The sequence below is a fragment of the Eptatretus burgeri genome, chromosome 11 (assembly GCF_056783735.1).
Source record: "Eptatretus burgeri isolate ZD-2024b chromosome 11, Ebu_testis_v1, whole genome shotgun sequence".
In the NCBI taxonomy this organism is placed as follows: Eukaryota; Metazoa; Chordata; class Myxini; order Myxiniformes; family Myxinidae; genus Eptatretus; species Eptatretus burgeri.
Genome location: NC_140971.1, coordinates 10701379 through 10713878, shown reverse-complemented (window position 1 = coordinate 10713878; position 12500 = coordinate 10701379). Strand labels below are relative to the sequence as shown.

The 12500-nt window shown below is 43.9% G+C and overlaps 1 protein-coding gene across 1 annotated transcript in view; it reads right to left on the bottom strand.

Moving 5' to 3' along the window:
• The window catches only part of GMDS (GDP-mannose 4,6-dehydratase), a 32641-nt gene extending 28353 nt beyond the window's left edge, over window positions 1-4288 (bottom strand). The window contains exons 1-2 of the mRNA XM_085845197.1: window positions 4129-4288; window positions 2517-2561 (exon numbers count right to left, since the gene is read on the bottom strand). Coding sequence (XP_085701323.1) covers window positions 2517-2561; window positions 4129-4206 — 123 coding nt within the window. The 5' untranslated portion in view covers window positions 4207-4288. The remainder of the gene's footprint in view (window positions 1-2516; window positions 2562-4128) is intronic.
• Between the last annotated feature and the right edge of the window lie 8212 nt (window positions 4289-12500).

Here is a 12500-nt window from a genome sequence, read left to right as displayed (position 1 = left end):
CAGACAGAGATTGCTGGAATTATAGATATTGTAGATGATACAGGTAATTATAAGTCAGGTGATGTGTTGTTTTCATCAAAGAATAAAAAGGTCATTGGAAAGTTCAAAGATGAATTGGGTGGGAAGATAATGAGTGAATTTATAGGATTGAGATCAAAGTCTTGTGCTTCTAAGTATATTGACAATAATAATATTGAAGGGTGTGATAAGAAGCTAAAGGAAATAAAAACATATATAATCAAGGAAACTAAACTTTAAACATTATTACAACTGTTTCACCTTAAAGAAGGAAGAGTATAGAAAAATGAATACAATAAGAAGTTAAAAACATCAATTATATACAGAAGAGGTAAATAAGAAAGCATTAGGAGCTTTTGATGATAAAAGATATATTTTAGAGAATGGAATCAATCATCTCACTTATGGTTATAAGTATAAGTGTAAAGATATTTAAGTGTTAAGATATTGGGTTGGGGATTTTAATGGGCGACCGCCATATTTTTACTGATTTTTAAATGATAGAACCAAGCAATAACCAAACCAAAGAGTGGAGATTTAATCAGCCTTGGTTTTGAAATGGGAAACATAAAGAATGTGAGAAATATCAAATAAGTCTTATTGAAGAAATAACCGGGGTAAAAGTAGATAAAACAAATAAGCGGATAAATGTAACGACAAATAAGTTTTAGGATGTAAAGAAAAAAAAATAATCTTTGAATGGACTGAAAACTTTGATGGTTATCAATTGAACAATGAAAAAACAATATACTACAATCTCAAAATGATATATGGCTCAGGAGATGGTCAGACAAGAGCATCAAGAGAAGTTTATCGTTTTATCGTTGCTCAACAAAGACGCTTAAACCAAGAACCAAGTTCCAAGTTATTCTTTGTGAATATACTCGATGGAGATGAATGTTCGAAGAAAATTAAGTTATTCCCTAAAGTAGAACATGGACAAATATTCGTTGGTTCGCTCTTTGAGTATAATGAAAATATAAAAGGACTGTGATTATGTTGGGGGGAAGAAATGCTTTAATCAGAAAGTCTCAATTTTTCATTTGCTTGTATGGGAGGGAAGGAGATAGGTGGGAAGTGAGTCTCCCATTTTGAGCTTTTGGGGCTTGGGTCAGATAGTTTTTTCCTTTTGCCCCATTCATTTGAATGGGCGTCCCAGAAGCAACATTTATCATCTACTTACAGCATGCTTGTTTTGGATGAATGGTGGTGGGCTTGGGATCCTCGGGTCCTGAGTACAAATTCTGCTTGGCTATAGAATTAATACCAGGTGGGGTTGACTCTGTCATCCTTCTGAGGTCGGCAAGATAAGTACCAGCTTGCTGGCATGATCGAGCCATTTGAGTATCCCCTTCTGAGGTCGGCAAGATGAGTACCAGCTTGCTGGCATGATCGAGCCATTTGAGTATCCTGCGTCGGAGTGGTGACCCATCCATGATTGTGCCCAATAGCCCAGGAGACTGCTTCGGCAGCACCAACGCTCTGTGCAGAGTATGGTCCCAATGGATGATATGCACAGTGTAGGACAAATCACTAGAAATGTCTAAAAGCATTTCATTGTATTAATTTTGATTTTTCTTTTTTTCTCGAAACAATCGCAATTGAAAGATGGAATTCCAGATTCACAAAATTTTCATGATATTTTTCGATCTCATGAATTTAATATTTATAATAATGGATGGATGGAATCAACAGATGGTTGATCAATGTGTGCAAACCTCTGTGGGAAACAAGAAGCTGACGTTTTGTTGTCGGAGTAAAAAATAAAATAAAAAGAGAGATTTCGGATTTTAACACACGAACGCGTTTCAGGTTTTAACACGTGCAGTATTTTTTTTACAAATGGTCAACGCCCAAAATGTCAGCATTTCTCTGCTCCCCACGGAGGTTAAAATACCTCGATCAGCATTCTGTTTGTTCCATCCATTGTTGTACCTGTCTCCTAATGCAGAGGGCTATCGTTCGTGTGAAGCACAAAGCTGCAGGGTAGCATTGTTGGTTGAGGGTGCGGTTGTGGTTCTAATGCAATCATTGCCATCTGTACAGTGTGACCACTCCTTGGCTTTTTTTTCACAACATCTTGGCTATTCGTCGTTCACCTTGGCGTCTTGGTTTTCTATAGGTTTTCTTGGCGTATAGGTTTTCTATTATCATCGCTTTTCCTAAACGTTGTGAATTCTTGGCTTTTTTCATTGGCTCACTTTGGCATTTATGAAAATGAGGAGTGGTCACACTGCCTCTGTACATTAGGTCAGGAATTTTGGAATTTGTTCAGGGTGCGAGCAATAGCACGCCGACGCTTCACCAAGTACACGGTGGGTTCATTAACGTCCACCAACGAATGCTGGCGGACGGGACGCCCAGTTTAACGTCCATCCGAGGGACGGCACACACCTTGATGAATCACTTTGAAGCGAGTGTGCGGACATCTAAGCCATCCTGTCGGCTGTCACCCTTTATGCAGATAGACAATAAGAGGATCATCATGACTAACTCACCTCATAACCTTTGGCAAGAAGAAACTCAGCCAGGTAGGAGCCATCCTAAACAAATAGGGGAAGGGTTAAGGGGTGTGTGCAACAGGTGACAATTGGTTAAATAAACCCTGATGAGCAGGTTTCTTTCTGAAAGCAAATTGCCACTCACAATAGTAGAGATAACAATGAACCTTGCACGCTTCATCACAGTTCCAATAGTTAATGCACATGAGGCTCTTCACAACTCAAGTCGAAGCCTCATTTTGAAGCTTGGGTTGTGCACCTGAAACAATGCCACTTGCAGTACAGGCTTGTAAGACTGGTAGAGGTATGCGCACTACCCTTTAACTTTAAGCTGTCTATCCTCAGTTTGAATGTCGACCCAGATGTAATTGTAAAGCGTCACCCCGGTGGTATTACATGCAAGGAGATACATCGACGGATATAGAGGAGGACCGGTCTGCCAGAACCGGTTGTTGGTGCACGTTAACGATCCCACGGTCCCTTTCACAAAGAGTCGGCGAGCTATCTCCAGCATCCTGAATAATTTACAAATTCCCGCTCCGGATGACTGCTGGGAAAGGAAGACAACATGAAACCACCCAGGAAAAAAAACTTTACCTGAAGTACTACTTCGGCAGCAGCATAATAAATTCCAATATTCTAACGGCTGCATTTCATTGAAAGCTGTCCGTGACTGGAAAGATTATGGAAGGTGCGAAATTGTCGCCAACAAACGCCATCTTGGTACGCCCACTCGAAGCAGATATATTTGGGCTCGCGTGATAAATTATCAGATCTTGAATATTGAACGTTCAGTTTGAATTAGAAGTCGATGCCGATGTGAACACTCTCGCATAAACACAACACAACGCAACGCGGTGAATCATTTTATTGGGCTGAGCAACATGGCGGCGTGTGTGGAGAAAAGGAGTCGGCGCGGTGGCGACACAATGGTGCGTGCAACGTGACCTCCATAATCCTTCCAGTTTTTTTTTTTTTTCCACAGTTCAACGCCGTGTTTACCGATTTGTTTTACCACACCGCGGTTTTGAAGGGGTAAACTGCGGAGCAATAAACACAACGATCACTCAAGAATACATATACATGAACTTTTTTTTTCTTTTTTTTATAATCGACGTTACCGCAAACAAATTTAACTACCGACCGCTGCTCACGTCTCGGCTCTTATACACCGTCCCAATCGTCGTCTCCACGTTGCAGGTGCTTTCGGCTGTGAAATATCCAATTTAAAATGCGGAGGATAATATTTAATATATAGTACTGTGTTACATTCGTGTTGGTACACAAACATAAAGCGGTAATTCAATATTACATGTATTTCACTGCACGAGCGAGCACGTGGGGAGTTTCATCGGATTCATTCGTCCGCAGAATTGTACAGGACCGGCGACGGGACATCACTGATCGGCGAATTAAAAAGTTCGAGAACAGAGATGAATCTTGACTCATGTACGTTCTATATTATGATATATATATAAATAAATAATTGTATATATAAATAAATATATATTCTGTATATAGTATACATCACAATGTGTTCGTCCTTCCCTCCTCTCGTCCAACATTCCCTTTACCATTCCACGTCCCTCAGAGCCAAAGACCAGCTCACCTGGCCTGTAATTCCTGTGATCAGGGCGACCCGTCGGACGGTCTGCGGCGAGCACTCGGCTCCATCCTGAGCTGCCATGCTCGTCCTTTAAAATAAAATAACAACAGCAGTGGGAACTTCCTCCCGGAAGTTTAATTCAGCCCCAGGTGAGGTCACAACCTGGAGAAACCTGTTTGAATGAGGGAAAAAAAACAGTGGTACCTGTGAGCTGTGACGTGGATCCGACCGACGTCACCGAATGTTAATTACCCCAAGAGAACCTTCCCCGTGGATTGTTCCCTCCGAACGCGAGTTCAGCCTCTCAGAGCATGGAGGGGATGAGTGGGGTTTGTTTATCGCACGTTCGGACGTGTCATAACAACACGAGCTTTGTATGTACTGGATTTATATGACGAGGTGAGGTGCGTGTCCTCACTGTAAGGAGGTAAAACAATGGTTCCCACCTTAAGGTTCAAAATCGGAACAGCTGCACCACCACTGGAACCATTCCCTTTACTTGTTAAGGAACCTCGACCCAAGGTGAGGCATGATGTCCATAGGGGGGGAGAGAGAGGGGGGTAGAGGAGAGAGAGGGAGAGGGGAGAGAGAGGGGGTAGAGGAGAGAGAGAGGGAGAGGGAGAGAGAGGGGGAGAGGAGAGAGAGAGGGGAGAGGAGAGAGGGGGAGAGGAGAGAGGAGGGGAGAAGAGAGAGATGGGGGGGGAGAGAGGGGGTAGAGGAGAGAGAGAGAGGGGAGAGGAGAGAGAGGGGGAGAGGAGAGAGATGGGGGAGAAGAGAGAGATGGGGGAGAAGAGAGAGATGGGGAGAAGAGAGAGATGTGGGAGAAGAGAGAGATGTGGGAGAAGAGAGGGATGGGGGAGAGGAGAGAGATGGGGGAGAAGAGAGGGATGGGGGAGAGGAGAGAGAGGGGGAGAAGAGAGAGATGGGGGAGAAGAGAGAGATGGAGGAGAAGAGAGGGATGGGGGAGAAGAGAGGGATGGGGGAGAAGAGAGGGATGGGGGAGAAGAGAGGGAGGGGGAGAAGAGAGGGAGGGAGAGGAGAGAGAGGCGGGAGAGGAGAGAGAGGCGGGAGAGGAGAGAGAGGGGGAGAGGAGAGAGAGGGGGAGGAGAGAGAGGGGAGAGGAGAGAGAGGCAATGGGAGAGGCAAGGGGAGAGAGGCAGGAGAGGAGAGAGAGGGGGGAGAGGAGAGAGAGGGGGGAGAGGAAAGGAGAGAGAGGCGGGAGAGGAGAGGGGTGAGAGAGAAGAGAGGGGGGAGAAGAGAGGAGGGGGGTCGAGAGAGAGAGAGGAGGGGGTAGAGAGAGAGAGAGGGGGTAGAGAAAGGAGGGGGTAGAGAGAGGAGGGGTAGAGAGAGGAGGGGTAGAGAGAGGAGGGGTAGAGAGAGGAGGGGTAGAGAGAGGAGGGGGTAGAGAGAGGAGAGAGACTTGACTTTTATTACAAAAATACAAAAAATTGATTGCCTCACATACAGAGACTCACACAGTTGCACACAATTTTACATCATAAACAAACAACAAAAATTTTAGACAGAGGGTATAAAGTAACAACTAATAAGTAAATTTTAACTGACCCTCAGATACTTTACAGAAGGCATTGTTTCTACACCGTTGGGTCTCAAACACCTGTACCTGAGAGCAACACCAGAACTCCAGTTTGATTCTTGAAACACAAAGGGCTTTAAACACCTCTAAGCTATCTGTTGTATACAAATCATTACACATTTTTTATTTTCTTGTTTTATATATAACAAGCTGAGCTTGTGAAAGGAAAAAATGAATTAGGATTGCTGTTGGGGAGTTGAAGGGCAGACTCGGGCCAAAAATAATGGTTGGAAAATCAACATTACTAGAGAGACATGCCAAAAGCATCTTCAGGAAAACAAATAAAGGGGTTAAACGGTTACAGCGTATATACGTGTGAGGTAGTGTTTCGGTTTGTCCACAGAAGGGACATTGCTCACTTATTGTTTGTGAAAAACGGTGAATTAGAGAATTTGTTGGCAACGCCCAATGTGCGATTCTCCATTGGAGATCTCCAGCCCGTTTTGGTACAGGCGGTCTATAGTACCAATTCCAAATAGGATAAAGGGGAGGGGTTTTTGGTAACACTGTGACCCATCTACAGGATACGGGGGAGGACAAAGAGGGAAAAAGGACTTTTAGGCATTGTATCTTCAGGGTTTTTCGGTTATTCCCAGAAAAGGATCGAGATCGGCCAAAACCAATAGGTTCTAGACGAGTAGAGGCAGATAGATAAAGGTTTGGGAAAGGTGGGAAAAAGTCAGAGGTGGGTATGGGAGGGTTTTTTCCAAACTTTTTAGTGAGGCACAGTTGGTGTGTAGTACCGATTTTAGCACGCTGTCCACTTTGCGACATTATCTAATGCCAACCTCTGATGCAAGAGCAGTGGCACTTAGCCACCTATCATTGGTGACATTCTTCAAGTGGCACACCTTCGTTATTGCATTGTTTATGAACTGCTGAATGAAAGCATTTTCCCCTTCATTGCCTTCAAATAAACTGTTGTGAAACAGTGGCTCATTGAAGAACTTGGGTTCAATGTAGGTCGAGAGGTCACGACAGCAACCGAAAGCTTGCCATGCATTGAGTAGGCTTCGGTGAAAAGCAGGTAACACAGATAAATCTATCTTGGTTGAGTCCATCAAGAACAACTCTTGTGCAAAGTTCAATTTTCCAGCTTGTCAGAGGATGCAACTGGTGAGTTGTCTCCAAACCAAACAGCGTTCATACAAGAAGCGCCATACTGTTCGCAGCCGGAAAGCCATGATGCGGTACTTGACATTCACAAGTCCTTGGCCACCTTCAGCCACTGGAAAGTTCAGGATTTCCGGTCGCAGCCAATGCTTTCCAGACCAGAAGAAACGAGTGATGCATTTCTGTATATTGTCCACGACGTCTGCAGGTGGCTGTAGGGCAAGAACCTTGTACCATAACGTTGAGGTAAGCAGACTGTTGATGACTAGTACCCTGCCTTGGTCGGACAGTTGGCAGAGTAAACTCTTCCATTTCAGTAAAACTAGTTCCATGCGTGCCAACAAACCTTCCCAGTTATGCCTCACAAAATCGCCCGACCAAGAAACACTCCCAAGAACTTGATCCCATCACTTTTCCAAGAAATATTGCCAGGGAGACAAGGAGGGAGAGGGAAAGGGGACGGGGGTGGATAAGGAATAGGTAGAGGGTTGGAGCCACAGTGCTTCTGTTTTAGCCCAATTTATTCTGGCTGATGATGCTTTACTAAAGAGATCCAAGGTACTCGTCATCTTAACAATGTCTTCTGCATGATTAATGCAGACACAGATGTCATCTGCATAGGCGATGCTTTTTAAGGGATTAGTTCCCATAGTGACACCAGATAAGGATTTACGAAGGGTGTTTAAGAAGGGTTCAAGAGAAAGAGTAGACGATATTCCTGAGAGGGCAGCCCTGCCTTACCCCTCTCCCAACCCCAAGGGGGGGGGGTACAAGTTCATTGTTTATTTTTAACAGGGCCATTATGTTTGAATAACATAACTGTATATGTGATAGAAAGAGGGGGCCAAAACCAAAAAAAATTTTAAACTTCAAAAAGGTATGTGTGAGAAATACAGTCAAATGCTTTCTCCGAGTCCAAGAAGACCAGGCCACAACTTCCATGATATATCTCACAAACATCAATTACATCTCGAATAACAGAGATACTATCCTGGATATTACGCCCGGGGACACAGTAGGTTTGGTCCATGTGTATAATATCCTTTAGTAGAGGTGAGATAGATAAGGCCAAAGCTTTAGAGAGGATTTTATAGTCTGTACACAGCAGGGACACTAGCCTCCACTGTGAGATGAGCAAAGGATTCCCCTTTTTAGGAATCAAAGTAAGTACAGCTCTTCTGCAACTTAGTGGGAGTTCATTCTTCTCCAGGCTCTCTTGGAAGACCAAGAGCAATTCAGGTCCAATCAGGTCCCAGAATTTTTTGAAGAACTCCGCTGGTAGACCATCCAGCCCAGGTTATTTCCCTCCATTCAGGCTCTTAAGGGCAACAGAAAGTTCCTCGAGTGTGAGTGGTGATTCTAAATCCATCTTTTGTCTGGGGGATAGAACACTGATACCTTCCGCCAATTGAGAAACCAGTTCTAAATCAACATCTTTGCCTGGTAAAGTTTCGAGAAGAAAAGTTTTGCGTCATTCTTAATTTCTACCGGGTTAGTAGTGACCGAGTTATCAGGACGTTTTAAAGCAGTGATTATGGAATGAGGCGATTTGGTTTCAAGTCAAAGAAAAACCGGGTTGGGTTTTCTAAGAGATGAAGGTGTTGAAAGCGTAATCTCGTTAACGCTCCTTGGGTATGGTTGGTGATTATACTATTGAGAAGAGACTTTTTCTCATGCAGTCTTAGTTTTTGTTGGGGGGCAGGGTGGGTTTTTCGGTTGCTTTGAATCTGTAGAATTTCTTTCTCCGCTTCCGCTTTTATTCTGCGTTCTACTTGTGGATTTAAAGAGCAGAAATGTTGACAGAAATTTCAAATTTAGACCTTTATGTTGTCCTACCATAACTGCTGGTCTTTAAATTGGGGCTTAGCACCAACTAAATTGGACCGCACACTTTGAAAGGCACTATTAAAAGAGGGGTTGTCTAATATGGAGATGTTAAGTTTCCAAAAAGAGTGGCGATTTGGAGACGACCCTATTTGGTAGCACATGGTGATAAGGTGATGGTCTGAGAAACCAGATGGAGAAATTCTCATGGTTGGTGCGAGGTTAATAAGGGGTGAGTTTATGTAAAATCTATCCAGCCGGGCGAGGGCCACCTGATTGTTGGCAACTTTACTCCAAGTAAACTGATGGGTGTTTGGATTTTGTATCCGCCATATGTCTTGAAGACTAAAATCCCTTATTATGTCAGACAGCAGTCTGGCTGATCCAGGGTGAGGTTCTGCACCATTCCGATCACGTGCGGGCTGAAGGGTGCAATTGAAGTCACCTCCCATTACGATGCACTTTTGCAAATCTAATTGCCTCATGTGGAGTCGTAACCTTTTGAAGAAACTTCAGCAGTCTGTGCTCTTTGAAGGAGCAGAGACATTTATTAAAGTAAATTCAATATTATTATCAACAAAATCCAGCGAAGCAAGGTAACCTGGGATTATTTCCTGAAATGAAAGTTGTCGAGGGCAAAAGTGCGGACTAAGCAGAAAAGTAACTCCTGCAGTGCGAGAGCTGGAATCGCTAAAATAGCCGGTCTTTTTCATCATTCTATTCCAAACACTGTGCGATGCTGGAGTAGAGTGGGTTTCTTGTAAAAAAGCTACATCTAATTTCCATTGTTTAATGAGGTTGACTACTTGGAGCATCCTAGACTGGCTTGCTCCACAATTTATGTTTAGGCTGCCAAAGATCGCCATAGTGATGAAGAGGTGGCAAGAAAAGAAGTGCACGCAGGTCATCATTTCATTTCCATTTTAGCTTTAACAATGTGCTTTTTAAGCCTATTGCACTGTGACTCGGTGAAATGGTAATCATTAGGTCGACGAATGATACTTTTTGCTGTTTCAATAAAACCATGTAAGTCAGAAAAGTATTCCTTTATATCTATATGTCTTTTCCTAAAAGTATGATTTAGGAATTTAAGGATTTGCGATGGTGAGACATTAGGAGTACTGTTTGTAGGGAATTCTTCGATGTCATCTGGTTCTCCTTCTGACATGTCAGAATCACTATCTGGAAAATTTTCAATTTCTAATTCACAAACCGTGTTTATACCCTGTAGTATACAGGTATCAGGTTGTTCTGTTTTCGACGTGGAGGGAGGGTGAGGGAGGCTCCGATTCCACCTTGAGTAATGTAGAGGGAGGGGAGGGGGAGATGGATTGAGGGGAGGGGGAGGGTGGTAGTATCAGCGTCGCCTCAGGTTTTTCAGGATGCGGTTTTTTTCAGAGCTTTGTCACAACACTCAGGTATGACTTCAGGGGTATTCGATGGAGTAATTTCCACCATTGAGGAGTCGTTGGTGGTTAACTCGTGGCACAATTGGGGTTTTTTTATTTCTTTTTCGGTAAGATCCTTACATGGTTCAATTTCCTTATCAGAAGTAGGGATCTTGGCTGTAGTTTCCTTAATTTTCTCTGAGAGTGAATCCCCTTCTCCTTGATCGACCAACAGGGGGTCCATTTCATCATTGGAGAGTGACTCATACCGATTTTTCATTGACACTGTGCCACATAAGCCCAGAGTTGTTTCACTCACAACCAAAACCACTTTTTTCCCCTTTATGTGGGTTAAGTACATTCTGATCCGTTTTTCTTTTCCTTAATAAGGGAAAAGTTGTAAAACCATCCCAAACACTTGAGGTACTGTCCTCTGTATCCTTAGGGTCTTATGTTTCGTTCTCTGAGACTGTAACAGGGTCGCAGCTGCTCACAGGTGGGGCCGTATTAGATGGGACAATAGTATCCTCAGCTGTTGGGGATGCAGTTTTCGGGCAGAAACGTTTTAAATGGCCAAAACCATTGCAGTTAAAACATTTCAGTGTTTCCGTCGACGCGTACACCTGGTACTCGTGTCCATCTATGCGAAATTTAAAGACCACATTAAGCACTTTATCGACGATAGACGAGGGAAGCACAATGTACGCCTGTCGCCTGAAAGACATCACGTGTCGAGCCTGCTCGTTCCGGCATCGCAAAGGTAACATTGTAATCTGAGAGACTACGGTCCTAAATCAAGATAATTCTTTTACCAGTGCTTCATTCCTGATGAAAGGTGGGACATTACTGAGTACAATTTTGGTACTAGTTGTGGCGAGAGGAGAGGCTAAGATGAAATAACCATTTTCAGTTGTTATTCCAGTCGAGACGATGTCATGTACTAATTGATCGTCTGATATAAAAACAACTACTCGTTTATTCATGCGAGAGGCTGCGAGGACTTTTTCAAACCCAACCATCTATCTAAAATTCCAGCAGTGTGTGTGTGTGTGTGTGTGTGTGTGTGTGTGTGTGTGTGTGTGTGTGTGTGTGTGTGTGTGTGTGTGTGTGTGTGTGTGTGTGTGTGTGTGTGTGTGTGTGTGTGTGTGTGTGTGTGTGTGTGTGTGTGTGTGTGTGACCGCTGTTTCTCGACAACTGCTGGTCCGATCTAATTGAAACTTGCCAGGTATATTGCTGGGGACCTGAGGATGTGCCTTTTCAAGGTTTGATATTAATCGGACAAGTGCTTCCCAAGTTACGGCCATTTATTTACCAAACCAATGCCAAGACACGTTGTTGCGTGGGCTTGGCCGATGGGGAAGGGAAGCACAGCCGCGTTCCCCATTACGGGTTACAACGTACGGGCTTCCGGATAATGATGACTTAGTGTATTCTAATAATTTCTCGATTTCTTATGCGCATTTATACATAAACACAATGCCCCAAGTTATGATCGTTTTCATATGAGACGGTGCATAAATTTCGGTAACATCAGAGTGCTGGTATGCTCCGAACCAGGAAGTAATTTTTTTCTCTCTCTTCTCTTCTCTTTTTGTTTTTCCTTGCCACGGCATTGCGAAAAGGTAAAATACGTTGGCACTAATTGCATAATTACGTATTAAAACTAAATTGTGAATAATCGTAACTGCTAATAATATGCGAACTTCCGGGCTACGCACGTACGGGCACGTGAGAGCGAAGAAACGGCCTGTGTGGTTGTTGTTTGTTGCTCACGGTTTGAATATTTATTTATTAACTTTTTTATTATTATTTTTTTTTTACGGGCACGTACTAGTATTACCAATGGCAGAAACAATGTCATCAACACTGACCTCGTTAGGAGGAACGAACACGACGCCATTTTTCTCATCAAGGCCTCATACGCCGCCGCATAGCGGGAACATGGCGACATTCTTTGATTTCAACGAACGGAAGTAAGGGGAGGGAGGTGAGGGAAGGAATGAGGGGAAAGGTCATATAACCGCTCAGATGTGTGTTTCGCCGAAACAAAACAAACACACCCATAATACAGGTAAACAGGAACGCACTCGATAACGGAGTAGGCTACCGGCTCGAAGCTTACCTATACCACAATAGGGGGGAGGGGGGGAGAGAGAGGAGGGGGGAAAGAGAGAGAGGAGGGGGAAGAGAGAGGGAGAGAGAGGAGGGGTAGAGAGAGAGAGAGAGAGAGAGAGAGAGAGAGAGAGAGGGAGAGAGAGAGAGAGAGAGAGAGAGAGAGAGGGGGTAGAGAGAGAGAGAGAGAGAGAGAGAGAGAGAGAGAGAGAGAGAGAGAGAGAGAGAGAGAGAGAGAGAGAGAGAGAGAGAGAGAGAGAGAGAGAGAGAGGGAGAGAGGGGTAGAGAGAGAGAGAGAGGGAGGAGGGGTAGAGAGAGGAGAGTGAGAGGAGGGGGTAGAG